The sequence below is a fragment of the Alosa alosa genome, chromosome 9, assembly GCF_017589495.1.
Source record: "Alosa alosa isolate M-15738 ecotype Scorff River chromosome 9, AALO_Geno_1.1, whole genome shotgun sequence".
Lineage (NCBI taxonomy): Eukaryota > Metazoa > Chordata > Actinopteri > Clupeiformes > Clupeidae > Alosa > Alosa alosa.
Genome location: NC_063197.1, coordinates 35,706,365 through 35,727,586, shown reverse-complemented (window position 1 = coordinate 35,727,586; position 21,222 = coordinate 35,706,365). Strand labels below are relative to the sequence as shown.

Here is a 21,222-nt window from a genome sequence, read left to right as displayed (position 1 = left end):
TATATTATATTATATAACTGGCATTTCGCCATATGAAGTGGCTGTTCAAGAGGTAAACAGAAATATTAACATTGCGATAGTCTAGAAGTTACCTTTTTGATCGCTTCAGCATCGCGCCCGTTACAAAGTGAGATTTTTGAGTTGGCGGTGCAGTCCAGTTACCTGGATCAGACATTGTGGAGATAGTACAAGAAGCCCAATAAAAAGGACAGAATAATCCTACACGAAGTGAAGAGAGTTGCCTCTTCTTGGTCGTCTAACGAGCATCAGGAGAGCGCAAAAGAACACTTGTTCAACCCAGCTCTTCATGATGATAGCTGTGTTTTGAGCCAGCTAACGTTAACGTTATTGTGGCTGGGTTTTGGAGCTAACACTAGCCAGAGAATCTCAAAATATGAGTTGACTAGACTAGCATCAGTAAACTGGCCCCACACTGCAATTATTTCCACTTTTACCGCCTCCATGCAGACGAAGTGCCTCTTTGTTTAAAATCACTTTGACCTGCAAATGTCCAGTTTTCAGTGGTCCCATCTTCGTCAGACTATAGTCCGTGACAGCACAACTCAATTGAAATAGCTAGCTCCTTCATTATTTCAAAGTTTCGGTTGTGATGGTGCGCGAACAACATCGTTGGGATGTACCATTCTCTCCAAACGTGGAAGGGGTGTAGATCTATCCGCGGTGGAAATGGTTTAGTCCATTGGCTCCACAGGTTGTGAAAATGGAAAATATATTAGCCTATATTAACATATCATACATAGGCCTAGATTAATTTGAGTGACAGTAATATTTACGACTTTAGTGGCGTGCAGAAGAGGGTCCGGGGGCATGTCCCCCCAGGAAAAATTATTTTGAAAAATAACGATTTATATATAAAAATAATGATTTTATTTAATTTTGTGTAAACTAATAGACATATTGAGACTTTAAAAATGTGAGACTCAAGGTATCTCACTGGCACTTTGTAAAATGATAGTTTTTGGTCTTTCAAGAGGGGTCTAAAGGCATTGCCTGATCAGCATGCACTTAGTTAATTAACCGTTTCTTATGGTTTGTATATTATAGGCTAGTATACTATGCTGAGATAACCCTGATGGGATGCTACCTTGTCTCAATGCATTTTTAGCTGTCAAATGCATGTATATCTATTATCTAATATTAGTTGTCTTAATGGCAGTATGTGTATTTCAAATGTAGCCTACCAACAGTATCTAATAGTTTCTATATGGATCTGTTTGCCATGTTTTGCGACTTTGAACTCTGGCCAAAGTAGCCTTATAGTCGTCAGGTTTAGCACAGCCCCACACATTGATTATAATGTTCAGTGGAACACATGAAGCAAAGTTTAATCAGTAGGCCTAAATCTATATTTTATTTTGCTGTAGTTCTACCGTAGCTAGTTATCTTGCTGACTGGTGAACTGCTGTGCCCATAATACACGTTGCTGGCTGTGCTGGGCTGGCTCATGCTCCACTCGTACCATGGACCTAGTAGTAGCTGCAGAATAATGCAGAATAGCACAATATCATAAAAAATGCCGTTATAACAGTTAACGCTCCACCGGAAATACATGAGCGCACAGGAAGAGCCTTTCGTGCAAACTTTTTTTTGTATTCAAAAGTCTGTTAGAATGTAGAATCCATTGAGTATCAATTACTGGGACACACTTGATTTTGAAATTGTCTACATTCTAAGTCTCCACATTCAAGGTTTCAAAAGCTGGAAACTGCAACATCTTCCAAGGTCAATCCCACCTCTCTCTCCAGAAACCCCCACCCCAGCCCACACCTTTACAGATTTACAGCCCACACCTTTACAGACTGAAGTTTACATAATCTGTAGTCTGGTTTACAACCAGTCTGGTTTGACCCCCCCCCCAACACAAAAAACACACACACTTACATCACCACTGTCATCACCTCACATACATACAGCACACTGCTTGCTACAGTAAGCCTCCTCTACTTGCTGCACACTGCCCCCCCCCCCTCCCTACATACACAGCACATTGTCTTCAGGATCTTCTCCAACACACATCCTCTACATACTTACAGCACACTGCCCCCACCTACCCACACACACACTACACACACACAGTCACTGCTCCACTCCCCTCCCGCCCACACACACATCTTCATCACTCACATACATGATACATACAGTACTCTGCTTGCAATAGTAAGTCCCTTCACCATACTTGCAGTACACTGCCCCTCTCCCCTACATACACAGCACATTATTTCATCAGGAAGCTTCTCCAACACACATATTGCACACTGCCCTCTCCCCACATACACAGCACACTATCCCATCTCCCCTGTCATCCCCCCAACACACACACCAAGACCCCTGGCAGTTGGGTTAGCCCCTTGAGCCGTGGATATGCCCAAAGTTTCTTCCTTAGTAAGGGAGTTTTTCCTTGCCCCTGTTGCTCTTGGGTGCTCCTTGTTGGTGCCCCCCATCCCAATCCTCCCCCTCCTTTCTTATGCAGCCCTTGCCACTTAATCTACTAAACCCCTCTTCTACTGCACTTTTACCCCCTATAAATGCACAAATGGCTGACACCAGACATAATTTCACTGCATTTCTTACATCCAGTAACTATATGCATGTGACAATAAATGTCCTTGTATCCTTGTATCCTTGTCCGGTTTACAGCCTTAACTACCCGAACATCGGTCCAAGTCTGAGAGAACGGCAGGCTGTGCCATCCTTTGGTTTTGCATGTAGACCAGGACACACAGTACATGACACTGCCTCTCCATATATCATATTTCATTCCCAGGGATGTCTGATTGGTTAACATAAGAAACAAATAAAAATAAACTTTTGATTTACATGCATTTAGGATGGCTCAACAAATGTACATTTAAACATAAACTAATTAATAAACAAACAAACAAACAAACATATCCCCAACTGCCTCAAGCAGATATTCACATCTGTCTGTATGAAACCTGGGGGGGTTGTGCTGTGCAGAAGATATGCTGGTCAGACTAAGAGTGTGTGTGTGTGTGTGTGTACACAGGGGCGCAGCTACCCATGTTTTGAGGGGTATGCAACAACAAATTGGCGCCCCAAAAAAAACCCCCCACAAACAACTAAAGTAAAACAAGAAATTCCGCCAATTTCAACTTGAAGTATTGTTAAATGGTGCATTGTCACTTTAAGAGATTTTAAACGGTTCTCATAACGTCCTTTTTCCTTTCACAAAGGATAAGGCTGATCCAACTCTAGCCTTTGTTTGCCACATTATCAGCACAATATTAAGCTAATAATATTAGGATTGTTAGGAAATGGAAACATGTAATGAGTTGTTGCTAGCGTGACATTTCTGTTTGCAGTTTGTCATTAAAAGTTCAGTATGAGCATGCCACCTAGCTATCTTAATGGAATAGGTTATGTTTCAATCGGCATACTGTATGCTTAGCAAACGCTAGTTAGTCTGTTAACATGAATATTTGCAAGCCTCCGAGCACAAACGTCACACACTTTAAATCCTACCAGTTGCTTTTCACCATCCACTTATTTAACTACTGTCGCATCCCTTGACATGCCATCACATTTTCCCTCTTTCTTTTTCTATGTTTAGCCCCCAACAGCTTTTTTGCTTTATCCATCTTTTACCACAGACAAAAACTCACTACTCGTACCTGCTCACTAAGCGCTCATAGCGCCCCCACTCCCTCTTCTATGTCAAAATCCTATGATGGAATCTTCTGAGATAGGGCACCTACTCTAGCCTGTTAGTCCTCTAAAATGTTATTTAACATTGAGAAAATGCAGAAATGATTTAGAAACGTACAACAGCAGCTACATATAGAATACACCAAATATATTATTATTATTATTTTTACCATCGCTTTGGCGCCCCCACGGTGCTGCGCCCCTATGCACCGCATACTGTATAGCGCATACCCACTTTGTGCGCCACTGTGTGTACAGAAGATATGCTGGTCAGACTAAGAGTGTGTGTGTGTGTGTGTGTACAGAAGATATGCTGGTCAGACTAAGAGTGTGTGTGTGTGTGTGTGTGTGTGTACAGAAGATATGCTGGTCAGACTAAGAGTGTGTGTGTGTGTGTACAGAAGATATGCTGGTCAGACTAAGAGTGTGTGTGTGTGTGTGTGTGTGTGTGTACAGAATATATGCTGGTCAGACTAACAGTGTGTGACCTAATCTGTTTCATGGTGTAGTTCAAAGAACACACACATGCACAAAAAAACATGAATCTACACGCAAATCCTATCTTGTCAATAATATCTGCACAATGTCCATCAGTGACACAAACAAACACACACATGCATAAAAAACATGAATCTACTCAATCTCAGCTAACACTAAATCTACGTCCAAAAGCACATGGCATGATTCATGACGTGGCCCTAACCTGACACCTGACATGATTCAGGGCCAGGGAATCCAATCAGTGCTGGGCTCAAAGCTCTGACTGTTCAGTTGAGAAATGGCGTAACACTTGGACCCGGCTGAGTGATGTTGTGAGAAAACATCCCCTGAAAGGATGCATTAGGTTGCCTAGATCGGAAACAGCACACCACGTCATTAGGAGGACCATGACATCACTGTAATCAGAGGCCTTTACAATAAAGCACACAAGGAAACTAGAGAATGTAATTCCAGGGAATTACGAGTGCATGAAAATGTAAAAATGGCTGCTGAATGAAATATTGTTAAATATTGTCTAAAATATAATCTAGGTAAAAAGATGGAGGTCAGATAGAGAAAAAAGCTGGCGGGGAGTCATAGTTGATGACAACTGACAGTTGGAATGGCCCAACAGTTAAATAGTTGAGTAGTTTAAATAGTTAAATTATTTTATAGCGAATTATTGTAGTGAGTACTTTTATTTGGAAACAGTTGTGGGCAGAGGAAACAGTTGGCAGGAGTCATAGTTGATGACGACTGACAGTTGGAATGGCTGAACAGTTAAATAGTCGATGAACAGGATCTGTAGTCTTAAGAGAGGCAGATTGTATGCTTAAATCCTGAGACAGACAGTTGAACAGGATCTGTAGTCTTAAGAGAGGCAGATTGTGCTTAAATCCTGAGACAGACAGTTGAACAGGATCTGTAGTCTTAAGAGAGGCAGATTGTGCTTAAATCCTGAGACAGACAGTTGAACAGGATCTGTAGTCTTAAGAGAGGCAGATTGTTGCTTAAATCCTGAGACAGACAGTTGAACAGGATCTGTAGTCTTAAGAGAGGCAGATTGTGCTTAAATCCTGAGACAGACAGTTGAACAGGATCTGTAGTCTTAAGAGAGGCAGATTGTGCTTAAATCCTGAGACAGACAGTTGAACAGGATCTGTAGTCTTAAGAGAGGCAGATTGTGCTTAAATCCTGAGACAGACAGTTGAACAGGATCTGTAGTCTTAAGAGAGGCAGATTGTGCTTAAATCCTGAGACAGATTGTTGAACAGGATGTGTAGTCTTAAGAGGCAGATTGTTGCTTAAATCCTGAGACAGACAGTTGAACAGGATCTGTAGTCTTAAGAGAGGCAGATTGTTGCTTAAATCCTGAGACAGACAGTTGAACAGGATCTGTAGTCTTAAGAGAGGCAGATTGTGCTTAAATCCTGAGACAGACAGTTGAACAGGATCTGTAGTCTTAAGAGAGGCAGATTGTGCTTAAATCCTGAGACAGACAGTTGAACAGGATCTGTAGTCTTAAGAGAGGCAGATTGTGCTTAAATCCTGAGACAGATTGTTGAACAGGATGTGTAGTCTTAAGAGGCAGATTGTTGCTTAAATCCTGAGACAGACAGTTGAACAGGATCTGTAGTCTTAAGAGGCAGATTGTGCTTAAATCCTGAGACAGACAGTTGAACAGGATCTGTAGTCTTAAGAGAGGCAGATTGTTGCTTAAATCCTGAGACAGACAGTTGAACAGGATCTGTAGTCTTAAGAGAGGCAGATTGTGCTTAAATCCTGAGAGACAGACAGTTGAACAGGATCTGTAGTCTTAAGAGAGGCAGATTGTGCTTAAATCCTGAGACAGACAGTTGAACAGGATCTGTAGTCTTAAGAGAGGCAGATTGTATGCTTAAATCCTGAGACAGACAGTTGAACAGGATCTGTAGTCTTAAGAGAGGCAGATTGTGCTTAAATCCTGAGACAGACAGTTGAACAGGATCTGTAGTCTTAAGAGAGGCAGATTGTGCTTAAATCCTGAGACAGACAGTTGAACAGGATCTGTAGTCTTAAGAGAGGCAGATTGTGTGCTTAAATCCTGAGACAGACAGTTGAACAGGATCTGTAGTCTTAAGAGAGGCAGATTGTGTGCTTAAATCCTGAGACAGACAGTTGAACAGGATCTGTAGTCTTAAGAGGCAGATTGTTGCTTAAATCCTGAGACAGACAGTTGAACAGGATGTGTAGTCTTAAGAGAGGCAGATTGTGTGCTTAAATCCTGAGACAGACAGTTGAACAGGATCTGTAGTCTTAAGAGAGGCAGATTGTGCTTAAATCCTGAGACAGACAGTTGAACAGGATCTGTAGTCTTAAGAGAGGCAGATTGTTGCTTAAATCCTGAGACAGACAGTTGAACAGGATCTGTAGTCTTAAGAGAGGCAGATTGTGCTTAAATCCTGAGACAGACAGTTGAACAGGATCTGTAGTCTTAAGAGAGGCAGATTGTGCTTAAATCCTGAGACAGACAGTTGAACAGGATCTGTAGTCTTAAGAGAGGCAGATTGTTGCTTAAATCCTGAGACAGACAGTTGAACAGGATCTGTAGTCTTAAGAGAGGCAGATTGTGCTTAAATCCTGAGACAGACAGTTGAACAGGATCTGTAGTCTTAAGAGAGGCAGATTGTTGAACAGGATCTGTAGTCTTAAGAGAGGCAGATTGTTGAACAGGATCTGTAGTCTTAAGAGAGGCAGATTGTGCTTAAATCCTGAGACAGACAGTTGAACAGGATCTGTAGTCTTAAGAGAGGCAGATTGTTGAACAGGATCTGTAGTCTTAAGAGAGGCAGATTGTTGCTTAAATCCTGAGACAGTTACATGTGGCTTCTCTTTGTTGATACCGTAACTTTCACTCTTGTATGGAAATACATATAGAAAGCCTAAGACAGAAGAGCTTTAGGTTTTGAGCAACAGTGTGTACATGATGTATCCAAAATGTCAGATTATGAAAAACATCATCTAATGACATTACTGACTACATCTAAGATGCGAAGAATTTGCAGACTTCTTCAAAAACAAAGTCATTTCTATAAGGGAGGCTATTGGTAACACAAGTAATATGTTTGATAGTACACCCAAAAACAGCCCCCCAAAATTAAGGTCCTTTAGCACTATTACTCAATCTGAGCTTGGTAAAATTATAACTCAAACCGGCTCCTCAACATGTGTTTTAGATCCAATCCCTACTACATTCCTCAAAAAAGTATATGATGGCTTAGCTCCCTTTTTTCTCAAGGTAATAAATACCTCATTAGAAACAGGTATATTTCCAACTGCTTATAAAACCACTGTTGTGAAACCTTTACTTAAAAAGTCAAATCTTGACCATACCAATCTGAGCAACTACAGGCCTATATCAAATCTATCGTTTTTGAGCAAAGTACTTGAAAAAGTTGTTTGCAATCAGTTAAATACCTTCCTCAACGAAAACAGTATCCTTGAAAAAATTCCAATCAGGTTTTAGATCAAATCACAGCACAGAAACGGCTCTAGTAAAGATAGTCAATGATCTCAGACTAGCTACCGACTCAAACAAAGTCTCAATCCTTATTCTTCTGGATTTGAGTGCGGCATTTGACACCATTGATCATAGCATCCTAATTCACCGCCTTATGAAGTGGGTGGGTCTCTCTGATAATGCTCTAAACTGGTTTCAAACCTACATTACTGGCAGAGATTTTTTTATATCAGTCTAGGAGATCATGTATCTGAAAAACATGACTTGCCTTTTTGGTGTGTGGCCCAGGGAGCTGCCTTGGTCCCCTGCTATTTTTCTCTATATATGCTTCCATTGGGAAACGTCATAAGTCAGCATAATGTAAACTTCCACAGCTCACGAGATGATACCCAATTGTGTCTTTCTGTGGAGCCAACTAACCCAGATGGCCTTTGCTCCCTCACTGCATGCCTAACCTCCATTAATCAGTGGATGAGCAAAAACTTTTTGAAACTAAATGATGTCAAAACAGAGGTACTTCTGGTTGGACCAAAACTAAAGCGAGATATTATTCTTAGTAATCTGGGGAACTTGGCACACCAGGTCAAACCAAAAAAGTAACAAGCCTCGGTGTCATCTTAGATGCAGAGTTAAGTTTTAAGCCCCATATCAGTAAAGTTACTCAGACAGCCTATTTCCACTTGAGAAACATTGCCAAAGTGCGGCCTTTTTAACTCAACAAGATGCAGAAAAAACTAATTCAGCCTTTATCACTAGCAGGTTAGACTACTGCAATGCACTTTTCACTGGTCTTCCCAAAAAACATCTAAAGAAATTGGCACTCATACAGAACTCTGCGGCTAGACTTTTAACTAAGACTAAGAAGAGAGAACACATCACCCCTGTGTTGGCTGAACTGCACTGGCTCCCTATTTCCTATAGAATTGATTTTAAGGTTATGTTAATTACTTACAAAGCTCTGAATGGCATAGCACCTTCATATATCTCTGAGCTTTTAATATCTTATCAACCACAAAGGAAACTTAGATCATCCAATTCTAATCTTTTAATCGCACTCCAAAGTGCTCCACAAACAAAGTGGAGAAGCTGCGTTTATCCATTATGCCCCAAACTATGGAACACCCTGCCTCTGTACATCAAGCAGGCGAGTTCAGTAAATATTTTTAAAAAAGATCTGAAAACATACCTGTACAGGAAAGCTTTTAGTTAACTCATCTTATCCTGTAGACTACATTTTCAGATTATTCTACATCTGCTACTATTGGAGGGCGCAGCCAGCCAGAAGCAGATGGGCTCCCCCTATTAAGTCAGGTTCTGCTCAAGGTTTCTTCCTGGAATATGGGAGTTTTTCCTTGCCACAGTTGCCATATGGCGTGCTTGTGGGGGGTAAGAGGGTTAAGGCTGCCAGTCTTATGACGTCATTTTCTATATTTTTGATATGTTGCTGAGTATAACATAAACAGCAAATAAAAGTGATTGATAATGACTGACTGACTATTATTGTGTTACATGCTTCAAATGTAAAGCACTTTGAGCTGCATTCTGTGTATGAAAGGTGCTATACAAATAAAGCTTTATTATTATTATTATTATTATTACATACATCAGGACGTCATTACGGGCTACTACACAACATCATCACATCTAATGACATTACTGACTACATACATCAGGACGTCATTACGAGCTAATACACAACATCATCGCATCTAATGACATTACTGACTACATACATCAGTACATCAGGACGTCATTACGGGCTACTACACAACATCATCGCAAGCACACAGAGGAAACAGACTTCAGAGACAGATAATAAACTAACTGCACTCACGTTGTGTTGATCACGGCAAACATAGCTGTCCTTGGCTCCGGTTTCATGGTGCTTTCTGACCACAGCGTGTGTGTGTGTGTGTGTGTGTGGTTTCAAGGGAAACCCAGTTAGAAAAGAACTGCTGTGTTCTCAAGACAACATTGTGTATGTGGTGCTTATTTAGGCACGTGTGTGCGGGTATGTGTGTATGTGGTTCTTATTTAGCCATGTCTGTAAGCAGTAAAGGTGTGCATGCATGAGTGGGTGTGTGAGGATTGCGGATCTTATTTAGGCATGTCAGTTCCCTGTAGATTTCTGGAGGATATACTTCTGGTGGATATTTTTTATAGCTGTAATTTCAAAATTATAGTTTTTTGCTATTTGTTTGAATGTGTGCTTCCTTGTTCTGTTTGCGGTAAATCTATCTATCTATCTATCTATCTATCTGTGTGTGTGTGTGTGTGCATATGTGTGTGTGTGTGTGTGTGTGTGTGTGTGTGTGTGTGTGTGTGTGCATGTGTGTGTGTGTGTGTGTGTGTGTGATGTCTTACCTCCATGGATGCAAGGTTAGTAAAGGGCTGCAGGGGCTGCAGGGGCTGCAGGGGCTGGCGATGGTGGGGCTCTGGCATGTGGGGGACAAACTGCAAGGCAAGACAACGGTCAAATGGATCATTCAGCGCTCAGCCACCCACTGGGCCTGTGCTGCTCTGGATCCACCCACTGGGCCTGTGCTGCTCTGTATCCACCCACTGGGCCTGTGCTGCTCTGTAATCACCCACTGGGCCTGTGCTGCTCTGGGCCTGTGCTGCTCTGTATCCACCCACTGGGCCTGTGCTGCTCTGTAATAGACCTTGTCTGTCTGTCTCTTGGCCAATATGTCTCTACCTGTAAATCAGTCTGTCTGATTGTATGCCTGCCTGTCACTCTGCTTGTCTCTTTGTCTCTTTGCTGGTCAATCTATCTGTCTTTAAGCCTCTCTGTTGGTCAGCAAGTTTGCCTCTGCTGGTCAGTAAGTCCACCTCTAAGTCGTGTATGTTAAAGGGTTTGTCTGTGTTTCCGTGGCTTGTCTTCCTGATGATGGCATGGCTCTAGTGCTCTGGCTCCAGTTTACCAGTACAGGGCAGAAAGAGGCGCCACACTCTGCCTGAGGCCTCCTTGGAGCCTACTGAGCATGTGCAGGGAAGGAGCCCACCACAGATGGTGAACATGTCTGAATGGGCACCATACATTATGTGGGCGTTATCAGGCTCCTCATGTAGTTATGCTTCTATACATACACCTATACATCTATACATCTCTCTGCTGATCTGGGACCATGCGTAAGCATATGTGCAACTTTCTGCTTTACTGATAGGCCACCTGTTTACATCTACAGCGTTTATGAATTTAGCTGAAGCTTTTAGTCCAAGTGACTTAGAAATGAGGATAAACAATGAAGCTCCAGTGCAAAAGGAGACCTTATGAGTAACAATAACTACTTTATAACTATATATATATATATATATAACTCTTTACACACAAATAACTACTATCTTTACACACAAATAACCACTATCTTTACACACAAATAACTACTATCTCTACACACAAATAACTACTATCTTTACACACAAATAACTAGGGGATGATCGAGGAGTTTATGCATCTTATACACAGCCATGGTGTCAGGCCCCCTAGCCTCAAGTGACTGCATAGACCCTAAGGAGACATCATGCAAACAGAGCTGCTTCTTTCCACCCTGTGACAGTAGCGTTGCTATGCTAACTCACTATGAAAATGTTTACACTTCCTGACCAGGCTTTCTTTTAGTTAAATTGTCCATTTGCCTGTGAGTTTGTGAGTTTTTTGACTCTCCAGTTCTCTGTCTGCCAGCCAGCCAGAAAAAGCCAATACGACATGTCACTGCTGGCCAATACAACATGTCACTGCTGGCCAATATGACATGTCACTGCTGGCCAATACGACATGTCACTGCTAGCCAATACGACATGTCCCTGCGTGAAAAAGCCAATACGACATGTCACTGCGTGAAAAAGCCAATTCAACATGTCACTGCTGGCCAATACGACATGTCACTGCTGGCCAATACGACATGTCACTGCTGGCCAATACGACATGTCACTGCGTGTTCCTTCACAGCAAGTCCGCTCTTGTTCAGGCTCACACGAGGACACAGCTTTGGGCTTTCTGTTCTGTTCCATTAACATGACTATCCATTCAGAGTATGTCACATATTACTGAACCGTAGAATTATGTAATATGCTGAGAACCAGTTCAGCCCAGCCAAACTTGGGTCTACGGGCAGGTTTGTTTGCTCTGTGGAGATACCTTTTTTTCCAGACTGAAATTGATTGGCATGGTCTGGTGAAACCTAGCCTTGTAAGGTTATCACCCATGTGTAACATGTTATTATTAGTCCTGCCAGCCTGTCGGCTGTTTGCCCTGAAATGACCTCAAAATTAATCTATCTGCACCAAGACTACGTTTCTGTCTGACCCCTGTGCTCATACTGCAGGGAATCAATACTGACCGATCACAAAGCAGCTACCAGCAAGGAGGACCGATCAAATCAAACAGAGAAATGTCTGTATTATCACACACATACTGTGCAGATACTGTGCTGACTAGGACACAACAGGTGTTCTTCCAACTGCATGTCTGTAGAGGCATCAGAGTAGCCTTCGGCAAGCTAACGCTACCAACACATTGTGATTACTTCATCCACCACACTGTATAATATGCAGCAAGCTAACGCTACCAACACATTGTGATTACTTCATCCACCACACTGTATAATATGCAGCAAGCTAACGCTACCAACACATTGTGATTACTTCATCCACCACACTGTATAATATGCAGCAAGCTGTGTGTGTTTTGCAGATGTTTACCACTTAAGCTAGAGATGTGCATTTCACTTTCACTTTGGGGTGTGTGTGTGTGTGTGTGTGTGTGTGTGTGTTTATGGTTTTCTGGGTCTGTGAGATTTTGTGGGCATGCATACAAGTGTATATTTTTCCAGGCAGATCTGTCAGTGCATGCTGCTATATGTTGGTGTGTGTGTGTGTGTGTGTGTGTGTGTGTGTGGGTGTGTGCGTGCGTGCATGCGCTGTGTGTCCTCTTTTTTGTCTGTGAGGTTTTATGGGCATGCATACTGGTGTGCATTTGACTAGGAATGTCTGAGTCAGTGTGTACTGCTGTATGCGTGGGCATGTGTGTGTGTGTGTGTGTGTGTGTGTGAGCTCAACACTGTGTACTGGGCATGTGTGTGTGTGTGTGTGTGTGTGTGTGTGAGCTCAACACTGTGTACTGCTGTATGCGTGGGCATGTGTGTGTGTGTGTGTGTGTGTGTGTGTGTGTGTGAGCTCAACACTGTGTACTGCTGTATGCGTAGGCATGTGTGTGTGTGTGTGTGTGTGTGTGAGCTCAACACTGTGTACTGCTGTATGCGTGGGCATGTGTGTGTGTGTGTATGTATGTATGTGTGTGTGTGTGTGTGTGTGTGTGTGTGTATGTGTGTGTGTGTGTGTAGCCACAGCGACTGCGATGCAGGAAGATGAGGGGGTTGTCATAGTGATGAGGGGGTACTGGAAAAACTGCAGAGCGGACAGTCCCCGTCTCCCAGGCGACACCTCCCGTCTCTCAGACGATACCCCCATCTCCCGCTCTGCCAGGGACAACTTTCACATCTCTCACACCTCCATCTCTACCCTCCCACACACTCATACACACACCCCCTCCATCCCCACACACTCATACACACACCCCCTCCATCCCCACACACTCATACACACACCCCCTCCATCCCCACACACTCATACACACCTTGAATGCCATCCTCACTGTAGTGTACCACGGCATTCCATTCAGCACGGTGTTGTATAAACATAAGGGTTGGACACCTACATCTGAGCTCATGACCTCCTCATCTACACACTACAGGGGGTGTGCCTCAGGTGCGCCTGCAGGTGTGGGCACTGTGGGCACTATCATTCGGATGGGCACTATCATACGGATGGGTACTATGGGCACTATCATACAGGTGGGCACTATCATACGGATGGGCACTATCATACAGGTGGGCACTATCATACAGGTGGGTACTATTATACGGATGGGTACTATGGGTACTATCATACGGGTGGGTACTATCATACAGGTGGGTACTATTATACGGATGGGTACTATGGGCACTATCATACAGGTGGGCACTATCATACGGATGGGCACTATCATACAGGTGGGCACTATCATACAGGTGGGTACCATTATACGGATGGGTACTATGGGTACTATCATACGGGTGGGTACTATCATACAGGTGGGTACTATGGGCACTATCATACAGGTGGGCACTATCATACAGGTGGGTACTATTATACGGATGGGTACTATGGGTACTATCATACGGGTGGGTACTATCATACAGGTGGGTACTATTATACGGATGGGTACTATGGGCACTATCATACGGGTGGGTACTATCATACGGGTGGGTACTATGAGTACTATCATACAGGTGGGTACTATCATACGGGTGGGTACTATGGGCACTATCATACAGGTGGGTACTATTATACGGGTGGGTACTATCATACAGGTGGGTACTATCATACGGGTGGGTACTATCATACGGGTGGGTACTATTATACGGGTGGGCACTATTATACGGATGGGCACTATCATATGGTCATATGGCTTGGTACTATCATGCGGACGTGGGTGGGCACTATCATGTGAGTGGGTACTATCACAAAAGGCTGACCTGCAGGTGGGCACTACATTGCTGTTTCAGCATCTTTGAGAATGTATAGAAGCAGGTGAAGGGTGTTTGCTCTGCACAGAAAGGACCAACACTAGCAGTCAATCAAGCTGCATAACTATCTTAACTAGAAATGTCCACCTACTAAATAAACACAGGCAAGCCCAGCCTACACTACCAAGACTGGCACAAGCCCAGCCTACACTCCCAAGACACAAGCCCAGCTTACACTCCCAAGACTGGCACAAGCCCAGCCTACACACCCCAGACTGGCTTTCTGCAGCTTCCCAGAGTGGCCACAGACCTGCACACCAGAAGATATCTCCATGGCCACACACACACACACTCTCTCTCTCACACACACACACACACACACACACACACGCGTACACTCACACAGACACACTATCACACACACACACACACACGCACACACACATGCGTACACTCACACACACAGACACACTCTTTCACACACAGACACACTCTGTCTCTCACACACACACGCGTACACTCACACACACACAGACACACTCTTTCTCACACACACACACTCTGTCTCTCACACACACACACACACACACACACACACACACACACACACACAGACACACTCTTTCTCACACACACACACTCTGTCTCTCACACACACACACACACACACACACACACTCTGTCTCTCACACACACACACACACACACACACATGCGTACACACACACACACACACACACTCTGTCTCTCACACACACACACACTGCTCTGTCTCTCACACACACACACTCTGTCTCTCTCACACACACACTGCTCTGCTGTTCTGCATTCTCTCTTTTCACCCAATAAACAAACAAATCCCTATTGTTGCAATGTTTAGTGCACCAGCAATGCAGCAACACTGCACACAAACACACACACACACACTGACACAAACACACACACTCACACAAACTCACACATTCACTCACATACACGCATATAATTCTAACTGACTTCATTAATTCAAACACTGCATAAAGGTCTAATTGAGTTCATTAATTCAAACTGCATATTGGTCTAATTGAGTTCATTAGTTCGAAATGGACATATTTGTCCTGTAAAAATCATAATCTGGCGCAGCTCAGTCCAGAGGCTGCAATGGACCACATTCTGATAAGCAAGCACAACAGTATGCAAATGAGACAATCGGAGCAACACATTGCTTAAAACGTGCGTGTCTCTTCCTGCTGTAGTCGCCACCACGCACCTTTGTTTATCAGCTCAGCAGATCTTTATAAGGAGACGCGGTCTCCCATTTATTCGACAATGCTTTATTACAAATAACATTATGCAATATTGGCTACATGTCCTTTAAAACAATGTATGCATACCATCAGTGGTCTTTTCACCACTACAACGTGTTATTCCATTTTAAACCTATATTTTTATGTGTCAGAAATCTTCCTCTAAATTATGTTTATGTCGAAAAGTTCATGAATAACTGTTCAATGCCAGCATCAATGAGCAAAACGAGTTCCGTATGTTATTCGCTAGTTGGTGCGCGTTTTTCAAGGCACTTCCTAATCGACTCATCTTCCTCTAAATTATGTTTATGTCGAAAAGTTCATGAATAACTGTTCAATGCCAGCATCAATGAGCAAAACGAGTTCCGTATGTTATTCGCTAGTTGGTGCGCGTTTTCAGAGCACTTCCTAATCGACTCGCTCGTGAGGCAAGGGACTTCCCTTCTTTCCGCCCTCCATTATTTATCATGTAAATCAGAGGGTTATCCCGTCAGCGAGATTTCCCTTTTAATATTAAAAATATGCTAAACTTACTCCAATGTGAGGGAGGGAATCTTCAGCTTGTCTCTCCGCGATTTCATCCCTTCTGGAGAGTAGCGAGTGGGTCGCTGCGCTCTCAAACTGGTTGCACCTCAGTCACGAGCGGCAGAGTGAAATTCTCTAAGCGTTCAGCTATCATCACGAACACTATAAATATCTGCCAGCAAACGCCCCGAGATGTATTCCTCTGCTGCCTCGACCTTAAAAGCATAACACCTCGTAGGCTCTTGGCGAGTTTACCAAGTTCATGCGAAGAACTGTCATTAAGTTACGAGTGGACGCGGGTAACAACATTAGTCAAGCCAATGCACGAAATCAGTGAGGCATCGCTAGGTGACAATGCTTTCACGGTGATGTAGGCTTGTCGCCACTCCCATACAACTGGCGGGAGGTGGTAGCTGAGCGCGCGCTCAGCGAGGTAATCAATCGCGGTTCCAGTCAGTTCAAAAGCAAAGCGCAATGCTGTTTCAAACGCGCTGATGTATTTTAAGCGTTATGGTAGCCTACTCACCCACACTGATCTTATCCCACCACCTACTCTCTCTCTCTCCCTCTCTCTCTGTGTGCATCATATGTAGGCTATGTGGTATTTGCATTGCAAGGGGAAAAAGTATTGACTTTTCATCTGCACTCAAAAGTATAGTGTAGTGCACCACTATAACTGCCACCGCCTGCCGCTGTCTCACATCTGCCCCTGATCTGCCCCTGACGTGGCCCTAATCCGGCCTTCACATGCACGAAGAGTGAGCAGCAACTCATGGTTAGTCTTTGGGCATTAGGTGAGTGCCATGGAACACGTCCCAGTTATTCCCAGTTCTTCCCCATCTCAAGCCCAGTCTGACATCCCTGGTCTCAACGCATACTGATGAGCGTGGGGGAGAGGAGACTGATTTCAACAGCTCAGCTCATACAGCATTTTACCGCTGTAGCAGGACATGATGTAGCAGGACATGAGCATTTTACCGCTGTAGCAGGACATGATGTAGCAGGACATGAGCATTTTACTGCTGTAGCAGGACATGAGCATATGATAACATGAGCTTAAAGTGCGTATGCCAGGTTAAAAAAACGTTTTTGACAAAAGAAGGGACATGAAGCAAGATAGTAGTGAGTAGTGATTTTTCTTGAAAAATCAACTTTAAATACAATAGAACAATATTTACAGTTATTTTTATAACTGAATTTATGAACATTCCAGGAAACATTCCAGACACAATGATGACCTCATAAGAGGGAGTCCAGCAAAGATGGTCAATTAAAACACATGGGATAAGGGATCATACAGTAGTTTTTTTTAAAACTGATGAGGCCAAAAATATGACTTCATTCCAGTATGTCATGCTAGAGTTTACTACCTGCCTGACATAAAAATATCCTGATACCTTTTTTCTTTACTGGCAACCATTATTGGTCTTAAAATGTGATGAAGAGGATATGGGCAAGTAGCAATGCTTGAAAATGCCAGTTGTGTCACTTCACATATAGGCCATTATATAGCCTAAACTAAGTAGAATCAGTAAGCAACTCATTAGTCTGTGTTCAGCCAACCATGGGCATATATGCTTTTCTTTAGAGACCTGACTATAAAACCATCAGTGTATATGTGCTACCACACATTTGCTCTTTATATACATCTGCTTATCAACTAATGTTAGCTATAGACAGACTATTAATTTGCTTACTGATTCTACTTAACTTGTTAACTTGTCCCTGCCAGTCAGGCTCATGCTTATGAACCACTGGTATGTCATAGAGAAAATGTTTGGCCTTATCAGTGTAAAAGAAAATCCAGTTAAAACCCATTCTCCCCTATGCTCAACTTTGCTGGACTCCCTCTCAGGGCTCCGAACTGGTTCAAGGAACGAAAACGAAAACCAAAAACGAACGGAATTTTACGGAATTTTACGAGGAGTGGAAACGAAAACAAAATGGTCTTCAACTGTTCCGGAACAGAAACGTTATTCTGAAATCCACAAAACCGGTTAATAACGTTTTTTTTTCGTTCTCTATATATTTTATAAAATTTCACAAAAGCATATCCTAAGTGTTCTACTCGTTTGATTGTAGGCGAACAGCCTAATAATTTGATTTCTGCAGTTTGAAAAAAAAAAAAGCGAATAAATGGACCTTTGGTCCAAATGTGTATATTTTGTCTTGCTGTTGTAATGTAACCTATCCGTCTGCCACTTCGGATCTTAGGCCAGCTCGTAGCGTAGGCTACTGAAACTGATTTGGAAATTGTTTGTAGTCTATGCGTAATAGCCTATTTTGCCTGTCCACGCTTTGTTGTTTTAAAAGTCGGGATTTTTTTTAAATGTTTTGCATAATTATAGCCTATTCTATGTAGAAGAGTTAAACAGGAAATTTGAGATAGGCCTGGTCAGCAACAGACAGGTTCGTTTATAAACAGGGTTGGAATTATAGCACAAGCCTTTGAAGATCTCCATATGGATAAAACTTAGGCTACAAACAGGTAAGGAGTGTAGGCTATGGGATGGATAGCCCATCTGAATGTTTTTGGATGCCGCCTGTAATTTATTATTTTTGGGCATAGCTACGGTATAGGCTAAATCAAGGGGAAATAATGAGTACGTCTATTCTAAGGTAAAGTCCACAAAAATAGACTTGATAGGCCCGCCAAACACTGCCGGAACTTTAAGAACGAACAATATTTTGCGTTCCGAACCGGTTCAGGACCGATATGTTGGTGGCAGAACGCATGCAAGAACGAAAACGTTAAACATAGGCCTACCTGAACCGTTCAGAACGGAACGTTTGAAAAATAATTTTGTTTTCAAGCCCTGCTCCCTCTTATGAGGTCATCACTGTGTCTGGAATGTTCATAAATTCAGTTATAAAAATAACTGTAAAAATTGTTCTATTGTATTTAACCCTTTAGGCGCCAGAGTTTTTTTTTCGAAACGTTCGATTTTGACATCTTCATTTCAAAAGCCTATATCTTAAAAGTGATAAGAGATAGAGACTTTATGTAAATTAGAGAAATATTAAGGATGACCCAAAGTTTATGTAGAGATTAAATGTTTATATCTAATTTGCATATTATGACGTCATATGGTGGCGGCCATCTTGGATTTTAGAATTTTCATGAAAAGTTGAATGTTTGAATGATAAAATGCACCACTTCTTTCCCCCAAAAATGTCCCTCACCTTCTGTATGCTATATTGCACAATACTGAATGCTCAGGTAAATAGTAAGTAGTAAACAAACTGTGTAAATCATTGCTAATAAATGGCAGAAACAAACCAAATACATGTAGCGGTAGGCTGGCCTTTTGCTGTAGATATTTTCCATTTTCTACATACAGTAGGCACTCTGATTCCATGTATGGGGCACATATATATTATTCAGATGACACACAAACACAAGTAGACAAGACCTGTTTAGTTCAAAAGCTCATTTGCCACGGCAAGGCACAGATCAGGAGTGAGATGACGAGACAAGACAAGAGACAATGTTAGAATTTGTTTTCTTTTTGTTGTTTTTTTCTTAGCTGACAAAGACACACACATCACAAGGACATGAACACACACAAAAAGAACACATAGTGTATGTCCTAAATGGTCAGGGAAATAGATAGCAAATCAACAGTGTAAATCATTAATAATAAATGGCTGACAATTTTTTTTTTATGTATCAGGCCTTTTGCTGTTGAGATAATGACTCCCTATCCCTATCCATACAGGGCCGGCATTCCCATCATCTTGTGATAGACTATGCATGGCCTAATGGCTCCCCTGCCCCGTGTCACCACCTCTGCGAGCAGCATGGCCAGCTCTGCCTCGTGCGCGCGCCGAGTGGAGAGAATTTGCGCAGCTCGGACTAGGCCTACTGTCATTCTCATTGCGACTCCCCACACTGCCTCTACGTTCCCCCCTAACTGTCCTATGAGCACTTCGACCTCGTCTAACATACCCAGTGGCATTAGACAAAGGCTCCACCACGTTACTGTCGCCGCGATTGCGGAGAGGCACACGGTCAGAAGACAGACACATTGGGCATTACCTCCAGCCTCGTTCGCCACACCACTAACACCCTGCTTACTTCCCGATGAACACTCTGACCCCGTGAAACATTATTCCCACCACTGACATTGGGCAAACGATTCAATGTTTGTGCTTGGTGTAAGCTAAACTCTCATTTTGTCCAGCTGCATCATTGCGAGGCAGGGACGCATCTGAAGCCTCACTAAACGAATCACCGTCATTTTCTGAAGGCAGATATTCCCCTTCAGGGTCCGCGAATAGAAGACCAAACACTTCATTTCGGGTAAACGTTTTTGATGCCATTAGACGATAATCTAATGCAAATACTCGCTGACGTTGACAATATCGCTCTGATAAAGTAGCTCACACGCACACTAGCTCCGGTATTGCACGCACTGATTCAATGCGCTGTAGCTAGAAAGTTTTGTTTAAAGCATGACCTTTTTTGGACTCAGGGATGACGTATGACATGTCTGCCATCTAGTGGAGTGGAGGTCGAACGAAATATGACACCCTATTTGACTAAATCGGCCGTTTTATTCAGTACCGCATCTTGTCGAGTAAACTTGACCGTGGCGCCTAGAGGGTTAAAGTTGATTTTTCAAGAAAAATCACTACTAACTACTATCTTGCTTCATGTCCCTTCATTTGTCAAAAACATTTTTAAACCTGACATACACACTTGTTAATTCATGTTACACACACACACACACCTAAACATACACACACACACACACACAGTCACAGCTGTACTACTGGTTGCTAAGGCAGCAGAGAGGGACAGCAGTGCCTGTGTGTGTGCGTGTGTGTGTGTGTGTATGTGTGCGTGTGTATGTGTATGTGTGTGCGTGTGTGCGTATGTGTGCCTGCATGCATGTGTGGGTGTGTGTGTGTGCACGTGTGTGTGCCTGCATGCGTGCATGTGTGTGTGCGTGTGTGTGCCTGCATGCATGTGTGTGTGTGTGTGTGTGTGTGTGTGTGTGTGCCTGCATGCATGTGTGTGTGTGTGTGTGCCTGGCTCAGGGAGATCAGATGATCAGACACAGGCATACATGTCCACGGGGGGCCACAGATACACAAGTGACCCGCCATCTTCTGAGGGAACTGAGGCGCTCAAATCAACACCAAATCAACACCAGATCAACACTGAGGCGCT

The 21,222-nt window shown here is 43.0% G+C and overlaps 1 protein-coding gene across 1 annotated transcript in view; it reads right to left on the bottom strand.

The window, feature by feature from the left end:
• The window catches only part of mast3b (microtubule associated serine/threonine kinase 3b), a 125,737-nt gene extending 109,364 nt beyond the window's left edge, over nucleotides 1-16,373 (bottom strand). The window contains 2 exon segments of the mRNA XM_048252942.1: nucleotides 10,031-10,120; nucleotides 16,056-16,373. Of these exon segments, the coding sequence (XP_048108899.1) occupies nucleotides 10,031-10,120; nucleotides 16,056-16,102 (137 nt within the window). The 5' untranslated portion in view covers nucleotides 16,103-16,373.
• Between the last annotated feature and the right edge of the window lie 4,849 nt (nucleotides 16,374-21,222).